Source organism: Sorex araneus, chromosome 2 (assembly GCF_027595985.1).
Source record: "Sorex araneus isolate mSorAra2 chromosome 2, mSorAra2.pri, whole genome shotgun sequence".
Classification (NCBI taxonomy): Eukaryota; Metazoa; Chordata; class Mammalia; order Eulipotyphla; family Soricidae; genus Sorex; species Sorex araneus.
In genome coordinates this window covers 11,079,810-11,105,868 of record NC_073303.1, presented here as the reverse complement: position 1 = coordinate 11,105,868, position 26,059 = coordinate 11,079,810, and the positions used below count along the sequence as shown (strand labels likewise).

Genomic DNA, 26,059 nt, shown 5'->3' with positions numbered 1-26,059 from the left:
TTTGCATGACCGCCAGGCTCCCGGAAGGACAGGGGGATGAGGAGAGGTCACCCATCCCAAACTCCATGAGAGCCTGGAGATTTTGGTTGCTAAACCACCATACTGAGTTTTTCAATGGATCCATTCCTGAATGAGGCTTGTCTGAGCCTGTGGAATCCGGCCGTGAGCATCTATCATGATTTTGTGTATCTTGAAGCAAACATTGGCTCTCTAGGTTCTGGGTGATTCCACTCTCTGGATCCTGTAGGTGTCCATGAACCATCCTTGGGCGAAGTAAGTCTTACAGAACGGAAGACACTTTAGGGGAACTTGAGGTGTTTCTTGCACTTGATGAATTTTATACTATTAATTGACTAAGCATAGTGTCAGTGCTAACCTAGCAAATCCACTGTGTGATTCAGGTGAAAATTGAGCATCGCCATTGTTACAGCTTGAAAGCAAATCTAGTCAGTATATACTGGCTTGGGTGTGATGTGTTTCCATCAAAACTGGGCCAGAGTGATAGTACAGCATCGAGGGCATTTGCCTTGCATGTGGCCAACCCAGGTTCAATCCCCGGCATCCCATATGGTACCCAGAGTACCCCGAATACCATCAAGACTAATTCCTGAGTGCAGAGCCAGGAGTAAACCTTGAGCATCGCTGGGTGTGACCCAAAAAGCAAAAAAAAAGCCACAGCTAGAGCTTGCTGAAGTCTAGGCTTCTTCAGCTTCTTTCTATTCATGGCCTCTTTTGTTCCCCCAATTTTTGTTTGTTTGTTTTGTTTTTTGGGTCCACACCTGGTGGCACTCAGTGCTTAATACTTATGTGTCTGTGCTCAGGGATGACTCCTAGCAGGGCCTGGGAGGCCATCTGGGGTGCCAGGGATCAAACCTGGGTCAGCCTGTTGTATTGTCACTCCACCCCCAAGAATATACAGTGTTAGAGCCATCCATGTCTCTTGTTCCGGGAAGATTTTTCAGAGGCGCTAATCCCATGGATCCTCTAACAGACTTGCTGACATGCATCACTGAGCTTGAACTTGGCTCCGGAGAGCAGGCCAAGTCGCTCCTTCCCTCCAGATGCTGTCTCTCTGCTGTCTCCTTTCTGAGTGCATCAGGGTGACGGTCTTTGGCCTGGAACTTATAGGATGGAGTTTAGGGTGGGGTTGAGTGCTGCCAAGTTGTTCTGTCCGCCCTGGTGTAATTCTGACCTGATCTGGGTGCTGTCCCTTTGTTCCTGCTCCCTTAAGAAAAAAGAAACTAAAAGCCAGACATGCTGTTTGGAATATAGAAGGGGGTGAGAATAGCTTCTGCTCGTCTTCCAGATATCCCGTGCATAATTGGGTACAGCGGTGCCCTCCCTCTCCGGGCTGGCGATGAGCCAGATCCCCAGCCCTGAACCACTGATTTGTAACGTCTAGAACAGTCGGAGCACAATTGTGAATGAAGCCTTCAGCGTGTTTCCGTATTAGAAACGGTTTGGCTGCATGTGATGAAAGGGGTTTGGAGTCTTTGGTGTGGAATCCTGCGGCTCTTCCACCCTGCGTCTCTCCCCCCACCCCTCCCCCACCCCTGCTTTGCCCAGTGATTAAGGAAAACAAGCAGGGGATCGTGGAAGCAGAAGCCCGAGTCACCTCTGTGCTTGGCTTAGAATCGGGATTCGGCTCCGGCGGTGTGACTAGGGATATCTGTCTTCCTCCGGTGGGTCTTCATCGATCAGCTGAGGTTAACGAGGGTCAGAGAGACGGTACCAGGAGTAAGTCATTTGCCTTGTTTGTGGCCAACTCTCGTTTGGTCTCTGGTATTGTGTATAATTTCCCAAGTGATTCCTGAGCACAGAACCAGGAGTAAGCCCTGAGCACTGCTGGGTGTGACCTCCCCCCTGCACCCATGTAAAACAACCCCCAAATAAATAAACCAAAAAAATTAAAAGATGGAAAAGAAAAGGGGGCAGGGGAGCAGAGTCATAGTACAGGAGGTAGGGCGTTTGCCTTGCACGCCCCTGACCCGGGTTTCATCCCTGGCATCCCATATGGTCCCCCAAGCTCCACCAGGAGTAATTCCTGAGTGCAGAGCCAGGAGTAATCCCTGAGCATCACTGGGTGTGACCCAAAAAGCAAGAAAAAAAATAGACATGATGTTAATGAGAGGGCTGCTTTCCTGGAGTTATTATGAAAACTATGTGGATTAATATATTTAAAGCATTTGGTACTATTACAAAAGAAGCTCAGATAAATCCGTGCTTTTTTTTCCACACTGTAAAAATATATTTATTCATTTTATTGGAGTAGTTGTACTTTACATATAAAGATACAGTGTTTTGAAAGGTAACATTGAATAATTATAGCTTTTCAGAAAAAAAAATCAAATACTTGCTTTCTCTTAAAAGACTTGAACAGTTTTTTAGTGACCAATTTTCTTTAGATGAAAAAGAGAATTTCAACCTCCTCACATTACTGAAAATTTTGGATTTCTGTGATTTAGTTTTCTTTTTTTAGTACCGCTCATGTCAATTTTACTCCAATGGTGTTTTTCGTGTTCTTGTTGTTGTTTTTAAGCTTCATTATTTAGTATAGTATGCAAGGTGCTTGCCTTGCACACGGCTGACCCAAACTTTATCCCCAGCACCCCATACGGTCCCCCAAACAACAAAGACAAACTTTATTGTATTTATTTTGAATTTTTGAGCCACACTCTGCTTTACTCAGAGGCTGTTTCAGACTCTGTTTAAGATTGACCCTTAGTAGTACTTAAGTACTGTGTGCTGTTGGAGGTCAAATTGAATCAGCCACAGGTAAGAAGCCCCTTAATCCCTGTATACCCTACGGCCTGTTCTGTCTCCCTGGCCCTTCTTTTAGGTTTTGAGTGAAGGTTTGGATCATTCTGAGATGGAAATAAGAATCCCAACTTGGACTACAGGCCCCAGCTAGTGGTTATTAATAACAGCAGTTAAGAACCTGCATTTCATAAATTTACATTCATGAAAAGGTTAGAGAATATTAACTCAGCTGCCTTCAGCACCGCAGAAGAGTCTTTCCTGGGGTGGGGTGTCTGAAAGGGTTTTCGCTCCCATTCTAAGGCGATGGTAGCAGTGCCAGATGGGAGTGAGCGGGAGAACCCGAGGGTGCCACAGTGCCAAGGCTCGGGAAGGTTCCCTGAACCATTGTTAACTCCTTAAGGCGATCTTCCCTCTTCCGATGGAACACGTGTTTGAGGTCAGCGCACAAACACGTGGGGTGTGAGTGGGTGTTTGGCAGCCGCTTCCTGCCATGAGATGGTCTGTCCACAGGACAAGCCCTGGACAGCACGTTGCTGGATGTGGAGCTTGTGACACGCACTGGAGCTGATAAGACCCAACCTTGCACAGCGGTCCTGAGGCGAGGCCCCTCGGAAGGGAGTATCTGGGCAGAGTTGGCAAGAACAGGGTGTCAGCACCAGGTGTCCGGCCTTGAGCCTCACTCAGCTCCTAGTCACATGCGCCCAGGACACAGAAACTGTCACATACGCTCAGCAAGTCATCCTAACCACAGCATTTAGCCTCGATTGGGATTGGACTGGACAAAGCAGAGAAGGAAAGGTAATAGGTCAATAATGCTGACTGGGGCCGGAGCGATAGCACAGTGGGTAGGGCGTTTGCCTTGCACGTGGCTGACCCGGGTTCGATCCCCGGCATCCCATATGGTCCCCCAAGCACCGCCAGGAGTAATTCCTGAGTGCAAAGCCAGGAGTAACCCCTGTGCATCGCTGGGTGTGACCCAAAAAAGCAAAAAATAATAATAATAATAATGCTTACCATTTTTTTTTTGGGGGGGTCACACTCGGGGATGCACAGGGGTTACTCCTCCTGGCTCTGCACTCAGGAGTTACCCTGGCGGTGCTCAGGGGACCCTATGGGATGCTGGGACTCAAACCTGGGTCAGCCATGTGCAAGGCAAACACCCTACTCACTGTGCTATTGCTCCAGCCCCCTAATGCTGAGCATTATGTGATTGGACCTCCCTGTGAAGCTGAGATGCTATAAAAATGCATGTATTTCGCAATAAAACAAACAGCCATCAGCTGTTCCCCAGAGGGTGTTTCTCCACGTGCCCATCATCCTTCGCCCAGGACCCAGTGTGCAACATGTCTGGGCACATTGGGGAAAAACTGTTCCCCAACAATTGGAACCCTTTCTTTACTGTAAACTGGAATCACAGCTGTCTGTAACGAACACAGGGTTGCTTCTAATTGGCAGACCCCAGCGGGAAAGCCTTGACATGGTATCAGCGCCATCAGTGGAGAGGCCTCTGTGAATAGCAGTTTTAGTGTTTCTCCAAGAGTTGCTTACCTATTCGCTTATTTCTGAGTCTTTTTAAAAGAGGAACATTCAGTAATGAAGTGACTTAGATGCTATCTTGGTAGGATTTCTGTTTACGTGGGGAATCATAGTATTGACCAGAGTATTGATCAAGACACAATCATTGATCACGACTGTCCCCCTTGCTACTGTTTGCTTCTCAACCCATCTCTCTTCTTGGCCTCCATGTTCTTGCTCTCAGGGTGTCTCAAGTTTTCTAAGAGAATCAAATTCCAGGAATCCTGACTCTCTCTCAGTTCACCCCTTGACTTTTTCCTAAGTGGTTTTTCTCAGAGTCAAAACCTGCCCTAGGCTCTTCAGAGTCCAGGCCGATGGAGAGGGGGTAAGGATCCAGAAAACAGATGTGAAATGTCATCGGTGGCTATAGTTGATTCACTTTTGATCCGGTTCCATACCCTAGGCTCTGAGCATTCTGCAGTTCATCCATTCTCCTGTTAACGAGATGCCCGGGTGAGCTCAGTGGCTGTGAGGACAGCTCTGCTGATGCAGTTGTCTTACGGAGAAAAGGACTCCCAGCTGTAGTGGGGTACAAACAGTCGGGTAGTGAGCTGCGGGATGCTTTTAGGTTATGGATATGGGTCATTGTAGAAATTGTAAAGATGAGAGAGTAAAGTTGTTAGTTAAAACTTCATATCACCTTGGGCTGGAGAGATAGTACAGCAGGTAGGGCACTTGCCTTACACACAACTGACCTGGGTTCAATCCCCAGCCTGCCAGCCAGGAGTAAGTCCTGAGCACATCCATCTGTGGCCCATGAGGACCTTGCATAATAATGTACAATTCACCTTCTTAGAGGCTCCTGTGCTCAGCAGGCAACAGGGGAAATTGCCTTGCAGTACATGCTTTAAGGTCTGGTTTTCATTTTGGGAGGCAGCTGTGCTCACCACTCTACCACCAACGCAACGGTTTTCGTTTTGGTATAGTCCCTTTCACCTTCTTCCACAAATGGCCTTGGAATTCACTTTCTTCTCTGTAAAACATGAACAGTGCTGCTGGAGCAATAGCACAGCGGGTAGGGCGTTTGCCTTGCACGTGGCTGACCTGGGTTCGATTCCCAGCATCCCATATGGTTCCCTGAGCACTGCCAGGAGTAATTTCTGAGTGCAGAGCCAGGAGTAGCCCCTTTGCATCACCGGATGTGACCCAAAAAGGAAAAAAAATACCCAAAACATGGACAGTGATATCTTTAAGTTGGTTTTGGGATTCCAGGGAGGTGGTTTTTCCAGAATGCCAACCAGCCAAGCTGTGAAATATATTCTTTTCCCTTTCCACCTTCTGTCTGACTCATCTAGGAAAACCTAAAAATCAGTGAATTTGCTCTGTAGCATGCCCTGAGGATAAAACTCTTAATAACTTCCCTGAAGCCCCAAAACCAAAAGAGACAGTTCTTTAGTTTTCAAAGGACTTAGAACATAAGGGACGGATATTTAAGCAGCACACTGTAGAGTACGACAGAAGGCAGAGATTGCTAAATAGAGATGTGGGTAGCTGGTGGATGATTAGGGGAGAGAGAGCGAGGAGAGGATGTTGGTTGGAGCATGAAAAAAAGACCTGGGGTTTCCTAGCCGAACACAGCAGGACAAGATCATTTCGGTGGTGAAATTGTATGTATGGTTTGATGAGGAGTGAATTATCTGCTTTGGGGGCTTGAGCAAGGCATATGGCGGTGTTGGTGGCTGGAAGGACAGTACAGTGGGGAGGGTGCTTGCCTTACACGTGGGCAACCCAGGTTCAATTCCCGGTACCCCTTATGGCTTCCCGAGCCCCTCCAGGAGTAATTCCTGAGTGCAGAGCCAGACTAAGTACCGAGCATCACCAGGCCTGGCCCCCAAACAAAACCAAAACAAATAGGACAAAGCGATGTGGTCGTATCATGGGAAGTCAGGCTAGAGAAATGGAGTAGAGACAGATCGATTTGGTGCATGACTAAAGATCTTGCATGGAGCATGTAAGGCTGTGTCATGGACGTCATACTAGGATTGTGAGGGTGCAAGAGAGTCAGTCACAGGATGCTTGCTGGACATTGGGGGGGCCATACAGCTGCACGTGGTCCTTCCTTGTGACCTTCCAAGTTCTGATGAGAGTATGTCAAGTGCTTGTACCTGTTTAAAACCAGAACACCCGTTAGGATGGAATCAGATGCAATATCTAATTTGGGCCACATCCAGCAGTGCTGGGGCCTCGCCTGCTCTCTGTCCTCTCTGCTCTCCAGTGACCCCTGGCTGTGTGCAGGGAAGCTGCTACCGGGCTGAGGACTAGCTGCATGCCGAGCATGCATCTTTCCACCTTCCCTCCTGTGCTATCTCTCCAGTGCAGAACTCTGATGTTTAGAAGTCGTGGTTTCTGTCACACTAAAGATCTGCCCTAAAGACTGGAATTGTTGCCTCGTGGTCAAAATAGACTGGTCTGGGTGCTGTGTTCACCGTTGATACTGACAAGCATACCTGGATATTCCTGTGTAACAGCAGAGTGCCCGGAGGGCGTTGTCGGGTTGTCAGAGCCCTGTTCATGTGTTGTGTTGTTTCTGTTTTTAGGGATCTAATACCTATCATTGCTGCCCTGGAGTATAATCAGTGGTTCACGAAGCTGTCCTCAAAGGATCTAAAACTAGTAAGTAATTGAAGATGCCACAGATGTTGTTTGTCTCTGCCGAGTTTCAAAAATCTGATAATTATAAGAACGTACTTGTTCCACGAGACCGGTGAGCTGCATATTTGTTATTTCTTAAGGAGATCCTAGAAATGGATCCGCATAACATTTATATAAAGTGTGTAATGGGAGACTATTGAAAGAAGTACTTCCTCGTGTTTTTGGCTGCTTCAGGCAATGTTAGGTGATGATCGGAAAGATATTTCTGTCTTTGAGTGTCCCTGTAGGACATGCTCATTTTTTTTTATACTCCCCCTCCCTCCCCCCCCCCCCCCCCCGCCCCCGAAAAAGAAACCAGCAAATGTCGCTATCTTGCATTCCATCTCCACCAAGCTTTTCTTCTTAGGCACACAGCAAAGTGTTTCCAGGTTGCTACAGTGGATGAGCCGTGATAGATCATCTTCATTTTCTGTCTGTGTTTGGGGCAAGAATTATTTGGAAATATAAAAATGAAAGCAAAACGTGAGCTCTGTTGGTTTTCATCTGCTGTGGGGGAAGCACATTTATGATCTTGGTGATGAGTGGAGATAAGATCTTCTGTGTTGTGGATTGATGCTTCTGCTCTAGTTTAGGGAGGGGGGAGGATCCAGATGTTACCGGACTGAGACTCTGACGTTCAAGCCTCTAACTTGCAGAGCTCCTGGAAACTGCTCGTTTATTATTTTCAGAACAAGGAGATGGGCGTGGGTTTTGTTTTTTGTTTGTTTGGGGGGCCACACCTGGCAATGCTTGAGGGTTACTCGTGTCTCTGCACTGAGGAATTACTCCTGGCGGTGCTCGGGGCACCGGTTGGGATTCCAGGATCTAATCAGCCAGGCTTGGCTGCAGCAAGGCAAGTGCCCAGTGCTCTGTGCTATTGCTCTGGCCCCAGGAGATAGGATTTTGATTGAGTCATGACCCTATAGAAAGTGGAGGGTTAAGATTTGCTGCTGGACAGGCTCCGGCTGTTTCTGGGAGTTTGCCTGGGGCATGAGTGTTTGAAGGATTTACCAGCATGAGCAGAGTTGGACTCTTCGGGGAAACAGCCTGAGTTTGGGTTCTGACTCGTTTATAAGGCTGTGTGACTTTCATTAAGTTGCTTGACCTCTCTGGGTCATCCCTTCACTATCATTGTGAGCTAGTTGGAGTTCACATCTTACTGTTCTCTAGCCAGCGTGTGTCAGCGCAGCTCATAGTAGCTCCTCAATGAAAGTTAGCTCAACAAATACAGGTCAGGTGATTTGGTTGAGTGAGTGAGCCTACCTATTTGCAGTGTAGCTACCTCTTACTCTCCCGAATTGAGACGAGGAAATGATGCATAGAAATTTGAACATTGCCTGTCACGACGCAGATCCCTCCTCTGCATTCATGATTATTATCTTCACAATTTGACTCGCATAAAGTTTGAGAAATGAGCAAATGTGGGAGCGTGAATTATGGAAACAATGGAGGGCGAGGGGGATGCCTGACATCATTGGTTAAGGAAAAGGGGTGGTAGGGAAGTCCAGTGGGCAGCTCCGGAATGACCAGGGAGTTTTGCAGAGTCACCGATAGTGGCTGCTTGCTGGCATGGGGCCAATTTGCAGGATTGAGCCAGGGTACAGTGAGAGATTGAGAGAGAATGAGAATGAGAATGAATGTCTGTCTAGCTGAGGGAGCCACATGGTGCCAGCCTTGTCCACTAGGGTTGGGGGGAATGTAAGGGGGAGAGAAGATACATAGGGAGAGAACTGCAGAGAGATACATAGAGACACAGAGAGAACAGAGAGTGAGAGAGAGAAGAGAGAGAGAGAGAGAAGAGAGAGAGAGAGAGAGAGAGAGAGAGAGAGAGAGAGAGAGAGAGAGAGAGAGAGAGAGAGAGAGAGAGGGGCGGGAGAACAGGGGAGAGCACTGCTGGAATGAGTACATTAGCCCAGGGCCCGTGTGCCCGGAGAGAACAAGGCTTTTCCAGAGCAGACAGTTTTCCTGGCTCATGCAGACATTCACGTGAGCTCAGGATTTTCACAGAGCGCGAGGAAAGAACGATGTCGAGATCCCACTTTTGGGAAATGTCCTGATGGACTAGCCGGGGAGTGTGTCCAGCCCCTGCTGTTGGCCTTCCGTCATTGCTCCTCCGGCACCTCTCCTGTGGGCCGACGGAAAGGTGGGGAAAAGGCAGTAGACACACACCTACACGTGGTCCCGGCAAGCCCAAGCCTGCCCGTGCTTGAGGCCGCGGGGCCTGGGGTCTCTGGGGTGGCGGAAGGGGAGTCGCGCGAGCGGAGGACTGGCCTCACCGTTTCTCTGCTGGCCAGATGTGAACTCAGAAAGACTTGGGTGTCCGCTTTAAGTATTTGCTCCTTAAACACGAAAACTGCTGTTGGGCGCTCTTTTCAAAGGGAGATTTTCAGAAGGATAGCAGGTGTCCACTGAACATTCTGGAGCGGTTATTGTATTGATTTGCTTAAAAAAAAAAAACAAACCCTTAAATTAGAGGCCAGATGCTTAGGAGTGAGTAGCCCTCTAAAACCTGGATGCTAACTGCCACATTTTATTTAGTACCTAAGTTCAGGGAAATCCTTTTTTTGAGGTCCTCCCCGCAGTGCTCAGTGGGCGCTCCTCCCAATGATTTTTCACCAGGTGGGCTGCACTCGGGTTGTGGTATTTCTCAGGCCCCGATGAGAGGGGGGCCCCCCTGGGCCTTCCCACCAATGTCCTGGGGCCTCACCGCAATGCTTGAGAGCCAGATGGTGCCAGGGCTAGACCCAGGGCCTGGCTCATGCTAGGAGGTTGGACCCGAGTCTCAGCGCCGTCTCCCGGCCCCCTACATTCATGGAAACCCTGTAATGTTTCATCTCCTGGTATTCTTCAGTGTAAAAAAAATAATAATGACCCATGCTTTAGCTATTACACAACCAGGGATGACTCGTTATACCTCTGCCCTACTAACATGCTGGAGAAATTTAGACATATCTTTCATCCGTTTTCTTTAATAAATTTTTATGACGGTAATTATGCCCAATGAGTAAATGAAATCCTGGCTTTGAAGCCTGCTGGGAGAATTTGCTTTCTGGAGGCTGTGTGCAGTAGCTCCGCAAAGGTAATGGTCACTATGGAAATGAGGATAATTCCGGCAAACACATTGTTTTCTGAGTAATCAGTTTTGATCACGGTGACACAGAAGAAGATCAATTTTCCTGCTTGTGTATTGGAAGACCAAGAATTGCACCCACCAGGGTCACCGGCTCAGAAATCCCCACCGTCAGCGTGAATGTGGATTGCCAGTGGCAGGTCCATTGGCGTTCATTTCCCCTCTCCGTCCCCAGCCTGTGGGGAGGCGTTAGAAACCCAAGAAGGGTGGGAAAGCGTCGTTATCGATTGATGAAATAATCAGACAGGATATTAGGGTTGCAAGAGTCTCAGATGCCGAGTTTAGTTTGTTTCAGATGCTGTTGGTGTATTTCCAAAGCAGACCTTCTCAAAGATTTGCTAGTGGAGAACCTTGCTACATTTTATGCACCCAACGATGGTTCATCCAGTTGCGCGTTTGTGATCTGATAAAGAACAGTGATAGATTAAAGAGGTGTGTGTGTGTGTGTGTGTGTGTGTGTGTGTGTGTGTTGTGTGTGTGTGTGTTTTACTGGGCATTGAGCCTCATGGATGCAAAGCTTTACTGCTGAGTCATACCTGCCTCTCAGTTGTATTTTAAGAGCAACTTTTTTGATTACAGTATGCTATGGCATGTAGTTTGGATTTTCAGTTTTAAAGGATCTATATGGCATAATGGTTTAAATAGACCTGAATTTGCAATGAGATTTTAAATAGTTTTTTAAAAATTTATGTCTAAAATGTGCCAGCATTTTATGTTTAAATAAATTTTTTTTTGTTGTTTAAATAATTTTATCTGCTGTGCTATGGCTCCAGCCCCACCACAGTGGGTAGGGCGTTTGCCTTGCACGCAGCTGACTCAGGTTTTGTTCCTCTGTCCCTCTTGGAGAGCCCAGAAAACTACCAAGAGTATCCCGCCCACACGGCAGAGCCTGGCAAGCTACCCGTGGTGTATTCGTTATGCCAAAAACAGTAACAACAAGTCTCACAATGGAGAAATTACTGGTGCCCACTCTAATCGATGAACAACGGGATGACAGTGCTACTGTGTTAAATAATTTTAAAGTAGGGATCCACCTTTATTTTGGAATAGGACATGTTGTTAATATATAATTTTTAATAAATACCTTTTTTGGAGGGGAAGGTCACACCCAGGGATGCTCAGGGGTTACTCCTGGCTCTGCACTCAGGAATTACTCCTGACGGTGTGTGGGAGACCATATGGGATGCTGGGGATCGAACCTGGGTCAGCTGCGTTCAAGGCAAACACTCTGTGCTTTTACTCCGGCCCCATAAATACCTTTCTTAAAGCAGATATGGTGTACAACTTTTTCACCAGGCATGACTCTTTACTTTTCATAGCCCCGGACTTTTTGCCATGTACATTAGCCATTTCAGTTGCTGTAACTGTTGTTTAACTTTTGTGGATTGTGCTTTAAAATTATTTCTTTCCCTGTACCAGGAACTGGACTGAAGCTGTATGAGCGTAGACCTCACGTGTAGGGCTGAGCCACTCCCCCATCCCATAATCTGCATTCTCTTTAACATTCTACCCCAGTGTTTTGAACTGTGTGACAGCTCTAATCATTTTACAGTCGTGTAATTTTCAAAAGCAATATTCATTGACATGAGACCATTATTTATTGAACTCTTTATATTAGGTTATTTCTCACCCTCTTTAGAGAATAGTGATTAGGAAATTTTAATTATAGCTATCAAATAGCTTCCTATCAAATACTGACTCAATACCTCATTAAAGTTTCTGACATATTTAGACCTTAATTGTCTTACCTATAAAAAGGGAATAATAATACTTAATAGTCTTATAATGAAATATACGTGAAGGTTGAGTCCAGTGCCTGGCTGAGGCGAGAGTTCAGTGAAGTGATATTTATCAGGCTAGAGAGATAGTCCAGGGGTGAAGGCCCTTGCCTCGAGTGCTCAGCCCTCTTTGGTGTTTGCACTGCGTGTCAGGCCCTGAGTTCTGCCAGGAGTGGCCACACGAGGACAGAGCTAGGAGTAAGCCCGGGTGTGGACCACAAAAACCAAAAGACAAAAATCCAGAGACATTTATCAATCTCAATCTCATGATTACGCTCTCTCTCTCTCTCTCTCTCTCTCTCTCTCTCTCTCTCTCTCTCTCTCTCTCTCTCCCTCTCTCTCTCAACTCTTTATTTGGTTTTGGGGCTACACTTGGCAGTGCTCAGGGATTGCTCCTCACTCTGAGCTCAGGGATCATTCCTTGCAGTGCTTGGGAGACCATCTGGGGTACTGGGGATTGAACCCTCCCTGCTGGCCTACCACTCCGGCCCCCTCATCATTGGTCTCTCATGGTCTTCAGTTTCCCACTTTCTTTTGAAATATCTTTTAATATCACTTTCTTTGAAAATTCCTTTTGGTTTTCTTAATTAAGATAGGAGGAGAGGCCCCACTATGTGCTCATACCATTACCAGAATGACCATTTTGTAATTTAAAAAATAAACATATTTCTTTCATTGTGTATTTTCTGATTGCTCTGCTGGTATGTGCCCTGTCCTTTATGTCACAGAATTCCCCAAACTGTCACTGTGAGGCTGCATAATTGTTGATGCTCAGTTGAGGTTTGTTTTTGGAGGTGGGGTAGGGGGGTTGGGGGCTGCTTCCAGCGGTGCTCAGGGTCCACTCCTGGTTCTGTGCTCAGGGCTCACTCCCGACAATGTTCAAAACCATATGGGGTGCCAGGATTAAACTGGGTCAATCACATGCAAGCTACGTACCTTAAACCTTGTCCTCTCTCTCTACCCCTCAGTTGAGGTTTGTGGAGTAAAAGGATACACAAAATGATTTATCTCATCAAAACTTTACACTTGCATAGATTTGTACCCGAGAACTGAGACTGTTTTTAGACTCGCAGCGTCTGATCACAAAACGCTTTTCTCTTCCAGTCCAGTGATGTCTGCGAACAGATCTTGAGAGTGGTCAGCAGATCTAATCGATTGGAGGAATTGGTGTTGGAAAATGCTGGACTTAGGACGTGAGTACTTTACTGAACGTTTGAATCTGTTGCTTTCAAACTTTTATCCCTTCCTCTCAAAGCCAATATATAGTTAGAAGAGTGGAACTGCAAATACATAGAGTTTTCTCTGTTTAAAAATTCCTGTTGTTTATCACAGTGATCAAGAATGTTATAAGTGCTTTGCAATTGCATGACTGGATAATATTATTTTTTCTTTTTAATGAATCACTGTGAGATGCAGTTGCAGACTAAGAAACTTTCATAATTACATTTCAGTCATACATACAATGATCGAGTACCCATCCCTCCACCAGTGTTCATTCTCCACCACCAATGTTCCCACTATCCCTTCTGCCACCCTCACTCTATCCCTCCTCTCCCCCACACACCCACCTCCCTGCCTCTGTGGCAGGCTCGTTCTCTATTACTCTTTCTCTCTCCTTTTGCATGTTATATGACCGGAAAATCTTGAAGGTGCGGCATGGTGTAGGGGTTGAAAGCAGGGAACCTGGAACAAATACTTCATGACTTTGGGCAGATTGAAACTTGGTGCCTCAGTCTCTGCATCTATAAACTGGGGGTAGTTTTGCCTGCATTAAAATGTTAGCATTGTGGGGATGAATATATATGAAATGCTTTGGGAGGTATCATTCATGTTGCTTTTTAAAAATTTTATTTTATTTTACTTTTTTGCTTTTTGGGTCACACCTGGTGATACTCAGGGATTATTCCTGGCTCATGCACTCATGAATTACTCCTGGCAGTGCTTGGGGGACCATATGGGATTCTGGGAATCGAACCCAGGTTGGCTGCGCACAAGGCAAATGCCCTACCCACTGTGCTATCGCTCTGGCCCCTTTTTTGTTTTTATAAAGTTGTTCACAGTAACATTACATCCAATATTACAACACCAATCCCAGCACCATTATTTCTCATTTTTCCACCATCACCCAAGTTTGCCCCCAAAGCATATACTAAATAATTTATTTTGTATTGCTTGTTATGAATAATCTGCTGAAAATGATCCAAAAAAGTTTTCTTAGAGGAAAGTGTGTGAAGGTTGTTGTATCTCCCGTTGGAGCCCTTAAGCCCTTGCATGAGATATTACTAACATGTTTTTACAGGTTGAGCCTTGTGTGCTAATATATATGTGTTTTTTGACTGAGACGAGACCTTCTACTTTACACTCCATTAATTGTGGTGTGCTACTCTTTCATTCATGTTCTTGATCTTAGCTTGTACTATGACTAATGATAATCACGATATATAAGATTTTATATAATCTTACTGCTTTGCTTTGAGTAAATTTTGGTCATTTCTCTCTCTTTGAAAAAATTTCACCTACTTTATAGTCTTCATCTAGTGGTTCAGCCTTACTGGGAGTCGGAAGAGTTTGAATTGGCTAGGACAGAGTCATTACTAAGAAAAGAGGGCTGAAAATTTTATAATCATAGCTCTTGGTGTGTTATTTTCAGTTAAACATAGCTAAAATAGTGATTTTGATTTTTCTGCCATTGTTAAAATACAGTGCTAGCAATTGTCGCTTTTCAACTCAGTAATTAGCACCGTTCTGCACTCAGGAGCATTGCAAAAGGAGAAGCAAGGTGCAGTGGGAACAGCCCATTGCAAGTTTGATGAACAGCAGGTTCAAGTTTTGAACTTTGTTATTGTTTGTTTCTTTGTTTTGTTTTGTTTTGTTTTTCAGCCCAAGAGGGACCAGGTAGTTCTATTAATAGCGTCTTTGAAAGGGCAGTCATTTTGCCTTTTGCTCTTAGACAAAATGTTGGTTAATCAAAAAGTGGCCTGCTGTGATTCTGGATTTTCACTTTCCCAAATGAGGATATATTGGGGACAGCACATTGACAGCTCTATGACAAATATATTTCTATTGTTGAAGAAAAAGCCTTCATTTGATATTTCAATACAGCTTTTCTAGCTGTACATGTTTCCTTTGAGCAGTTGTACATTTTGTGGTATTGACTCTCATTGTTTGCTTTGTCTTTGCAGAGATTTTGCACAAAAGCTCACCAATGCTCTAGCGCATAATCCCAACTCTGGCCTGCACACGATCAACCTTGCCGGCAACCCACTGGAGGACCGAGGTACCAACGCGGCCCCATGTCCATGGCTGTCAGAATTGAAGGAGGATTGGGGGGCGGGGGAGTGCGAAGGGGGGCGGGCTGTGATGGAATGTAGTTGGAATGATAAGTTCCGCCTTTGCTTTTGTTGACTTCCTTCTTTTCATCCCTTAATGGAAGTGTTCACACTAAAATTTTGTCATCTGATTAGTTTCTTTCAAAGTGATACAAAGGAAAGCAGGATGTTCTTTGGAAACCGTTGATTTGTTATTTATTGCAGCAGAACCAATGGCCACAAACGTGGCAGCCTAACAGACCACAACTTGATTCTCTCGGAGTTTGCTTGGATCTGTCATCGGGGTCCAGTCGAACTGGACTTTCAGTGGCTTAGGAGACTCATCTGGGATCTTGTCCGTGACCTGGCGGTCATATCAAGCTCTGTGGACAATTGGCAGAGTTCATTTTTTGAGGCTGACGGCTGACGGCTGACGGCTGGAGACTGCTGTCTGTTCTTTAGCTGGCCATCCAGGGCTACTCCTAGTGGCCAGCGGCTGTGCCCGGGTCTCCCTCCTCACAGTCTGAGTTTACGTTGTGTTCAGAGCACATCTGTCTGAGGCTTGGCTTTCATTTGGGGGCGCAAGGGGGCAGCATTTGAGTCACCCCTGGCAGTCTTCTGGACTTACCCCTGACTCTGTATTCAGGGGCCATCCTCGTGGTGTTTGGGGGACCAGATGTGGTGCTGGGGAATCCATCTGGGTGCAGGCAGGACAAATGCCTTAATGTCTTCTTACCATCTCTCCAGCCCCTGATGCTTGCTTTGTTGTAAACCACCCACTTGACTAGGTCGGACCTAGCCAGGACAATCAGAGTCGATTGATTTGTCTAGTTCACTCATTAGTAACCTAATCATGTCATTGCTGTCAGACTCATCACCACCCACACATTTATAGAAAGTATATAGGGCGGGTTTTTCAGAGGGTAGGGATCTCGGAGACATTCCTGTCATTCTGCCTACCTTGACTCTCTTGAGTATTCCATCTGATTGGAGTGAGTGCAGGGAAAACTCGGAGTTCCTGGTGTGGCAGGAAAATGCTTCATTTAAAGTTTTTGCATGGAGCAAGAGAAGACTTTTATTGATTTCTGTGTTTGTTTGTGTCATCTTGGCTGGGGGAGGTGACACCTGGTGGTGCTCAGGGCTTAATCCTGGCGCTGCGCTCAGGGATCACTCCTGGTGGGGCTTGAGGGATCGTATGTCATGCTGAGGATCAACCCCGAGGTGGCTGTGTGCAAGGTAAGCACTGTACCCACTGTTCTATTTCTCTGGCTCCAAGTCGTTTTTGATTTTAGAGGAGTTACTTGAATTCTCAGGAGCACATTGATAGACAGGTGTAAGAACAAAGAGCTTATCTCCGGAGGGAATGTTTTCTCTTCATCAGCTGTTACCAACGTGTTTTCCAGTATTGTTGAATAAGGACCTTTGCTCTTGAAACAGATATTTGATCAGGGTTACTGATTGAATTGAGACACTCAGATGTGCTCCTCTTCCCATAATAGACTGTTCTGTGTTGGAGAGACACACATGTGCTATTCAAGTCAAATGGAACAGTAGCTTCCCAGGGGTTGGAGAGATTGTGCATTGGGGAGGGCACTTGCCTTGCCTGCAGCTGACCAGGTTTGACCCCCAGCACCCCATATGCCCCCCCTAAATCCTCCCAGGAGCGATCCTTGAGTGCAGGACCAGGAATAAGCACCCCTGGCTGTGGCCCCACAGAAAAGAGTCGCTTCCCAGCATCTACAGCCGTGATTCCAAAGGAGAGGTCAGACCTAGATTTCCTTTTTGAAATCTAGACTCTCTAATAGAAGCCAGAGTAGAAAAATAATGAATGCCTGTCTCTGGAGAACTGGAATTTCTCAGTGATATGGTCGTATTTTTAGGGGGAAACCGATGTTCTCCTTGCTGCTAGTGTAGATTAGTCTAGTGCCGTGAGAAGGGAATATAAGAAAGCAGAGAACATGAAACAGAGCAGCGCCCAGACCAGGAAGGGGACCCTCAGGGGTGCCTGGGGAAGCCTTCTCACACCACAGTGCAATGCCCATTTTAAACCTCGCCAGCTTGCTCCAACCATCATGTCAGAGAAAAGGTAGCAGGCGGAAACCCCCACGTGCATGGCGGGACTGAACCGCCGCAGCCGCTCTGGAAACTGGTTAAACGATCTTTGCCAAGTGCAACCCAGAGCGGCCGCACCACCCAGCCATTCCGTTCCCAGGTCTCACCCTTGAGAAATGGGGCCTGCATCTACCAAAGACTCGCGAGCGAATGTTGGCAGCTATTCATAATAGCCCCCAAGTGGAAACGCCCCAAATGTCCGTCACTGGTGAGTGGATAAACCAAATGTGGACTCACCCAGAGGTAGAGCACTATTTGGCAACAAGAGAGTATTGCTGTTGGGACTGGCTGAGACATGGTTGAAATGAACCAAAAAAAAAAAAAACCCAAAAAACTGGTAAGTGGACGGTGCCAGACCCAGAGTGCCACATTCTGGAGGCCGCCAGGAATGTCCGGTCTAAAGTCTTTTCCCGGTATGTGCTTCCTGGGCATCGTGGCTCGGCCACACTGCCCCGCTGATGGATTCAGAACAGATCCATCAACCAGACCTTCCCTTTTCGCTTCATTGTCGGGGATTGCCGGAATTTCATCCTGCTGCTTAATAATTAGATGCAGCCATTCCCCCTCTTCCAGCTTTTTCCTTCTCACCCCCACTCCTGTTTCTCATCCTTCCCAGATTTGATTGCTCCCTGCCTGTCCTGGTACCCCACGTATAATGAGGCCAGAGGAACACAGCTGGGGAAGGTGTTCGCCTTGCTGGAATCACCCCTAGCACTTCTTCATCTGGCCCCCTGAGCCCTGCCAGGAGTGATCCCTGAGCAAGCTCTCTTGGGTGTGGCCCAAACCCCTCCACCCCCTATCTCCCAGAAAAGAAACTTACTTCATTACTCTTAATTTCCTTTCAAATTTTTATTTCAAAATCTCTTTTATTGTAGTAACGTCGCATTGTAACAAGTGTCAGGAGTGTGTGACTGTTAGTGTATGTGTACGCTCTGTTTCGTTCACCATTCACAGTTCAGTTTTGTCCTTTGCCCCGTGTGTGGTGTGTGGCACTGGGGACTGAATTCGCTCGGTTCCTCACTCATGCATGGCCCGTGCTGACCACTGAGCCACACCCCTCGCTCACTCCGTGTGTTTGCTCTTATTGCACTTGACCCTTTTTTTAGAGGTGGTGTGGAGGGGGTGGGGGTAAGTGTGCTTCCAGCAGTGCTGAGGGGTGTCAGACTTCAGCCTGAGGATATCCAATCATGGGGTGCTGTAGCCCTTTGAGCCTCATCTCAGGCCCCTTTTTAATTGCACTTGAAAATCATGAACCTTAGGGGCTGGAGTCATTGCACAGCGGGGATGGTGTTTGCCTTGCATGCAGCCGACCCAGGTTCAATTCCCAGCATCCCATATGGTTCCCCGAGCACCGCCAGGGGTAATTCCTGAGTGCATGAGCCAGGATAACTCCTGTGCATCGCTGGGTGTGACCCAAAAAGAAAAAAAAAATTATGAACCTTAAAGACGGAGTCTTGATGTGTTCGAAGATGGCATTTCTTGACGTTTTTCATCTTCCTACAGCCCACCCCTAGCTGATAGAATGAATCATGGGTCATTTGAAGGACATTTTTCCTGAGCTTAAGTGTGTGTTTGGATTCTTCATGTGGCATCTGCTCACATATGTGCCGATGTTTGTGCCATTGCTGAAGATAATTTCTCAAGCTAAGACTTTCTGGTTCCTGCGACTTCTCGACTCATTCATAGCTGTAAATGCTGGTCTGGCGCTTGGACAAACACCAGCACTGTACTTCCTACCTTTCTTCATTCTGGAACTAAACCTTCTGAACAGTTTCTTTATGGTTGTTTTATTCAAGCTGCATTTGTGAAGGTGATTGGTAGCTTTTCTGCTCATGGATGAGAATTCCACAAGAATAAATCCAACTGAGAACAAAACACTTAAGAAGAATTTCAGTCTAAAGGACAAATTTGTCATGGTTTTTGTTGCTGAGGTTTTTCATGTTATTTTATGTTGGGAAGCAATAAAAAATTTTTTTTAAAAAGCATGATAGGGGATTTGTAATTGAATTTTATCTTACAAAAAGGGAACCAAACTAGGGAAGATTATTTTCCAAAGATACTTCAAGAGAAACAACACAAGTAGGTTGTGCACAATCGGGCAGCCCAGAATTCTGAGGAATTGAAACACCAGGTGGAATTTGATTTTTGCTCTTGCTCCGGGGGATACTTTCTTGGAGACTCTTGGAAAGTTGGGCGCCTTGTTCTGTGTGTGGAAGTTCCTGTAGTCCATCTGGGACCCACATAGCTCGCTTTTTGCAGGTGTGCGTACAAAGGACAGGAAACCTTGTGTGTTTGAGAGGCCGCTGCTGGGGGAGGTTAAGTCAGAGGACGTAGGTGGCAGCGGTGTAGACTGAGTAATGCCGCCCCTGCTCTCTCTGCAAGAACCACACAGGTGTCAAGCGGACTCAGGACCCAGGCGTCCTCCTCCCCCTTGGGAAACCAGCCCAGGGACCAGCTGGCTCCACACTGCAGGGCAAAGACCATTAGCAGGTCTTGAGATACATTGACTAGTTCATGAGAAGCATTTTATTTTCCTTTGGAGTCACATCTAGCGATGCTCAAGAATTACTCCTGGCGGTACCTGGGGGACCATATGGGATGCCAGGGATGGAATCCGGTTGGCCGCATGCAAGACAAATGTCCTACCCGCTTTACTATTGCTCTGGCCTAAGAAGGATTTTCTAATAAAAGGAAATGGAATAGAAAAATCATAGTGCGGGATCATCCCTGCCCCCCATGTGAATGACTATTAACTAAGAGACCAGAGATAGAGGTGTTGGAGAGAGTGCTTCCTGCGGTGAGGGTGGGGGTGTCAGTGGGGGTTCCCATTATTCATTATGGGAAGCAATAGGGACACTCCTTAAGAATTAACAGGGCTGGAGTGCTAGTACAGGGTGAAGGTGCTTGCCTTGCCCGTGCCAACCCTGGTTTGATCCCTGGCACAGCCATGAGTGATTCCCCTACGTGGTGCCAGGAGTAAGTCCTGAGCACCACTGGATATGGCCCCCAAACAGACCCCAAAAATGTTAAAAATTTAAAAATTCAACTAAATAAATGCACCACAGAGAGGCTGGAGAGTACAAGGGTTAAGGTGCTTGCCTTACAGGTAGCCAGATTTATTCCTGCCAGCTGTGATTTTAATCCCACTCCCTCCAAGATAAATTAAAACTGTGTGTCTATGCTGAAAAAAATGGTGTTTGATATGATCCCATTATCCTACGTTTGCATATTTCCCCAACAAATACAAGCACATTAATTCAAAGAAATATTTGCACTTTTCAAGTTTATTGCAGCCCTAGTTACGGGAGCTTGAAAATACCTAAACACCATTGTCAGATGCTTGGATAAAGGTCCGATTTCCTTATTTTTAAATTTTGGGCCATACCAGGCAGTGTTCAGAGCTTTGCGCTCAGGGAAACCCTGGCAAAACTGAGGGATTATATGGGGTACCAGGAGTCAAACCCAGGTCAACTGCATGCAAGGAAAGTGCCCTACCCACTAAACTATCTGGTCCCAAGATTTGGTTTCTGTACACAATGGAATATTATTCAGCTATAATGTAAATAATATATTTATATGTATTATAAACCCTGCCACTTGAAGCCCTTGGACCTAGAGGATATAATATTAAGTGAAATCAGTAAAGAAATGGACACTCTGTGGTTGTTTCACTCACATGTGATACATCAAGAAACCAAAAACCAAAGAAGCAGATAAAAAAATGTTTTTTCTTTGTAAGTTTTGAGGTCACACCCAGGGGTTGCTCAGAGGCTACTTCTGGTTCTGTGCTTGGAGGCCGCTCCTGGGAGTGACTCAGTTGGGGTTGATCGCGTCCAGGACGAGTGTCTTGACCCCTGATCTATCTCACCAGCCCATTAAAGAATACTTTTAGAATAGAAGACAGCATCAGTGATTATCACAAGGGAAATGGGAAGAGAAGTAGGTAAATCAGGTCAAAGGGGACAATCGTACGATGAAGGATAGAATTGGATTTTCAGAGATGAACTTCATGAAGATGTTAACTTGCATCGGTGTCCTCTGAAAACTCAGATGCTCAGATGCCGTGTTACTTCGGTCAAAATGATTGGAAATAAGCGAAAAGAGAGGTCTATTTTCTAGGAAAACATTATTTTGAGTTTCTAATGTGTGTGCTTATGGTGTTCCCCTTTTCCTTCTTTTTGTGGCTAATGGGGGTCTCACTTATTTGTGGGGCTCGCTGGGGATTGCACTCTTTGGGGGGCGGGGTTGCAGTGCTGGGGAGATCTCACGTTGCTGCGATACTGGAGATCATAAATGGGTTCTCCGAGGACCACATTTACACAAGGTGGTGGGTGAATTTGTGGCCTCATACCTTCAAGGCAGGCTCTGTATCACAGAGCTGGCAGGGCCTTATATTATTATAATTTTGTTTGGTTTGGGGCCACAGCTGGTGGTCCCCTATGCTTATTCCTGACTCTGTTCTCCTAGCTGTGCCCCACGGACCATATTTGATATCCGGGATTCAACCTGGGCCCACCGTGTGTGCAAGGCACACTCCTTAATTCCCGTGCCAGCTCTGTGACCTAAAAAGGGCAGAGAGTGGGCTTGGGGCCACTCTCAGTGCTGCTCAGGGCTTGCTCCTGGCCCTGTAGTCAGCTTTCACTCCTGGCAGTGATCGGGAGATCGTGTGTAGTACTGGGGATGGAGCCCAGGTCAGCCACATACAAAGCAAGTGCCTTAACCACTGTACTATCTCTCTGACTCTTACTATTATATATATTTTTAATAAGGTTCTGCATCAGGATGTCAACTTTCATTGTGTGGATCATGGTAGAAAGAACAAAAAAGAGTTTAATTTTATCCATTTGTTCTTTGGTGATTCTCTGGGCTGGCTAATGTATGCAGTATAGTGTTTTGTTTTGCTTTTTGTTCTGTTTAGTTTTGTTTTTTGATTTTTGGGTCACACCTGGCAATGCACAAGAATTACTCCTGGCTCTGCACTCAGAAATTACTCCTGGTGGTGCTCAGGGGACCATATGTGATGCTGGGAATTGAACCCGGGTCGACTGCATGCAAGGCAAACACTCTACCTGCTGGGCTATCACTCCAGCTCGTTATTTTTTTTTTCAATTTAGAAATTCATCTTTATTTTTTAGTGCTGTCTACTTTATAACTCACTTCAGGGAAACAATAGACTCATCTTTTTTTTAAATTGAGTTTTATTAAAAATACCATGATTTACAAAGTTGTTCATTATACAGTTATTTCAAGCATTTAGTGTTCTAAACACCATCAGTGTGGCCTTCCTTCCACCAATATCCCCAGTTTCTCTCCCAATCCAGCCTGTCCCCTTTGGCACATAATAAATTCACCTTATGTTGCTTATTTCAACAAAACTTGAAGGACCGGAAAATAGAATGATCAGAAAATAAATCAGTGAGGCTCCATTAGTGATCACTATCTGATTTTGACCATTGTCCAAGTATAAACTAAAATTTAATGTAACATACTTTAGATTCCAGAGTTGAAAGCATATATATGTAAATGAGAATAGGCTTTTTTTTTTCACAGTCTACTGGTTTAATTATCTTCCCATGACTAACTCTTTGGGTTTGATGTCTCTTCTTGGATCGAAGCTGAACATGTCAGGGAATCCAGTTCTCTCTGCTCGTTTCAGCTCTTTCCTTCCTTGAACATTCCACACGCACATTCCACTTTGCACACGCATATTCCATTCTTCCTCGTTGTTCTTCCCAGTCACCCTCGTTTTTATTATCTTGCCTTGCCAGCCTGACAAACCTCCTCCCTTTGTTCTAAATTGGATTATTTTGTTTGAAGTTGGTTTGTAATCCCTGCTCGGGGTGTTTTTCTTTTAGAAACATTGACCTGACATACCCTAATATTTTTTTTCTGACAGTCGGTGACTGTGATTTTATCTTCTATGTCAGACAGGAAGAAGAGATTGTACAGTGGTTGCTTATGGTTTCTTTGGGTGCTTTATATCTTTCCTTTCTGTCTGTGGAGCCCAGAGAGTCCTGGAATTTGATTCTGGGCTTTGCCTCTTTGTAGCTGAGTTTTCTTGGCTAAGTTACTTAACTTCTCTATGATTCCTTAAAAATAGATAATAGTAGTAGTACCTACCACTTAAGGGTGCTTTAAAGATTAAATGAGATGATGCGATGACAGGATAATAACTGATTGCTACTGTGTACTCAAGAAATGTTGACTTGATCATCCCATTTGAGGAATAAAATAGCCTTGTCCAGTTCGATAGTGTAAGTATTATTATCTCCCCCCTACCCCCCTTTTTTTTTCCTCTGTGGGGGAAAGCTTCACCCAGTGGTGCTCTGGGGACCCTGTGGTACTGGAGATCAAACCCACGACTCCTGAATCCAGTGTTTTGAGCTACCTCCCAGCCCTATTATTCCCCTTTTGTCAATGAGAAACTGTGTTTACATGATTTGGGTAAGGCTTGGGGAGTCATCCCTAAGAAGCACTTGTTGAAACTCCCTCCTGAACTTGCTGAATAATCAGTCAGCCTCCTGCACTGTCGCTGTCACTCTCTGTTGTGTCTGGATTTTCTTTGAAAGTGGTAGGAAAGAAATCTGTGTCTTTATTGGAATATGAGCTTTTTACATAGTATTTACAGCCTTTATACTCAATAATATCGTGTAAAAGTGCTTTTTTGTTTAGAATCATATTTTTAGCCATATGCGGTTGATATTTTTCTAGTTATATGGGATGAAAGAAGATTCAAAAATAGAAAGTGCATAGATTTGAATTTTGAACTATTCAGTATGGACTCCTTGCACGCAACCGACCCGGGTTCAATTCCTTCATCCCTCTCGGAGAGCCCGGCAAGCTACTGAGAGTATCCCACCTGCCTGCATGGCAGAGCCTGGCAAGCTACCTGTGGTGTATTTGATATGCCAAAAATAGTAACAAGTCACACAATGGAGACGTTACTGGTTCTCGATCAAGCAAATCAATGAACAATGAGATGACAGTGCTACAGTTCTACAGTTTCCCTAGTTCTTGAATCTTTTTCTATCAGCTGTGTTTATGAAATTGAGATATTTCACTGTGTATTTACACCTAATACCAAGATTATGTTCACATATTCAAATCTATGTCTTTAACAGACAACAAAGAAATATATGTGTATATGTTTATCACTATATCACTGTCATCCTGTTGATCATCGCTTTGCTCGAGCAGGCCCAGTAACGTCTCCATTCATCCTAGCCCTGAGATTTTAGCAGCCGCTCTTTACTCGTCCTTCCCAATGGAAGAGCATTAGAGGCTCTTCAGGGTCAGGGGAATGAGACCCATAATTGTTACTGTATTTGGCATATGAATATGCCACGGGGAGTTTGCTAGGCTCTCCCCCATGTGGGCAAGAAACTCTTGGTAGCCTGCCAGGTTCTCCAAAAGAGAGAACTAGGCTGTCAGATGTCTGGGAGCTTGGTTTTATAGTGTACACGTATATATTCACACAAATATACATATATACATTAGTTCTCTAGAGGCATACTCTGGATAAATTATTAATATTGTTGCTTTCAGTTAATAAGAACCTTCCTAAATCTTCTTTTGTATTATGAGAATCAGTAACTTCACAATGTCTAAGTCTTAGAATTTCATATGATTTTTATCATGTTTTTTGCATGATTGATAAATGACTTAAATCTGCATGTCAACTTTAATTTCCTGTCTTTGTAAGTTAGTGGTATCAGATGAAAAATTATGTACAAAACAATTTGGAATTACATTTTTGAAAAAAATAGGCATAAATATCTCACAGCAGAAGGAACTACAATAGCTAAATTTTGGAAGAACAAAAAATATATCATTTTCCCTTAAAATTGACACATATTAAAAACAAAATCAGTCATAAGAAGGGTAATCCATCACAGAACTCTCCAAACTAGATGTTTTAGTGATAAATTTTGTTCTAATTCGCTGCTCTGAAGTTGTAGTGAGTATCGAGTAGTTTTGCCTCAAAGTGGAACAATCTCTTCTGTCTTGTCTTTGGGAGGAAATGTTTTCTTGGTGATTGATTTCTTCCATGGCATTGGATTGAGTAAGTGGTTTCAGAAAGTGCTCAGCCTCTTAGCTTTCACCCCATCCCTAAAATTTTTGTTTATTTATATAGCCAGGGCTTCAGTTCTAAAGGACTCCCAAGTGATAGACCCTTTGTGTAATAATCTGTTTTCACAGATCAACTTGGTTCTCATTGTAAAAAGAAAAAAAAGCTTTTTATTCCATTAGCACTTAGCAACATGATATTTCTTTAAAAAAAAAAGAAAGAAACAGAATAGATTTATGTCTGGTAGATGTCTAGGAAATGAAAGCAAAATGTTTTATTGAGAAAGAAGCTAGTTGGGACCGGAGCAGTAGCACAGCGGGTAGGGCGTTTGCCTTCCACGCAGCCGACCCGGGTTCAATTTCCAGCATCCCATAGGGTCCCCTGAGCACCGCCAGGAGTAATTCCTGAGTGCAAAGTCAGGAGTAACCCCTGTGCATTGCCGGGTGTGACCCAAAAAGCAGGGAAAAAAAAAGAAGCAGCTAGTTATGGGTGTGACTGAAGACTACTGACCACACTACAGCTGTTGGTTTCAAGCAGGGACCCCAAGGACTCTCATCCTGGGGTCTTTAGCTGTTCCAGAACCTCAGCAGAGAATGGCCTTTTCATTTGGAAGAAACAACCCAGTTTTTTAAAAAGAAGCAGCAGCAGCTAGTTCCTCAGCCTGGAATTTGCTTTTAAAAATACCTTCACCAGTTTA

The 26,059-nt window shown here is 45.2% G+C and overlaps 1 protein-coding gene and 1 non-coding gene across 10 annotated transcripts in view; both read left to right on the top strand.

Annotated features, from left to right (window-relative positions):
- The window catches only part of CARMIL1 (capping protein regulator and myosin 1 linker 1), a 349,297-nt gene that overhangs the window by 169,690 nt on the left and 153,548 nt on the right, over positions 1 to 26,059 (top strand). For all 9 annotated transcript variants that reach the window (XM_055126005.1, XM_055126002.1, XM_055126001.1 and 6 more), the window contains exons 9-11: positions 6,873 to 6,948; positions 12,979 to 13,067; positions 15,057 to 15,151. In XM_055126005.1, coding sequence (XP_054981980.1) covers positions 6,873 to 6,948; positions 12,979 to 13,067; positions 15,057 to 15,151 — 260 coding nt within the window. The remainder of the gene's footprint in view (positions 1 to 6,872; positions 6,949 to 12,978; positions 13,068 to 15,056; positions 15,152 to 26,059) is intronic.
- On the top strand, positions 25,848 to 25,983 carry LOC129403032 (small nucleolar RNA SNORA2/SNORA34 family). Its single transcript, XR_008629022.1, has one exon. It is a non-coding gene; the product is annotated as a small nucleolar RNA SNORA2/SNORA34 family (small nucleolar RNA).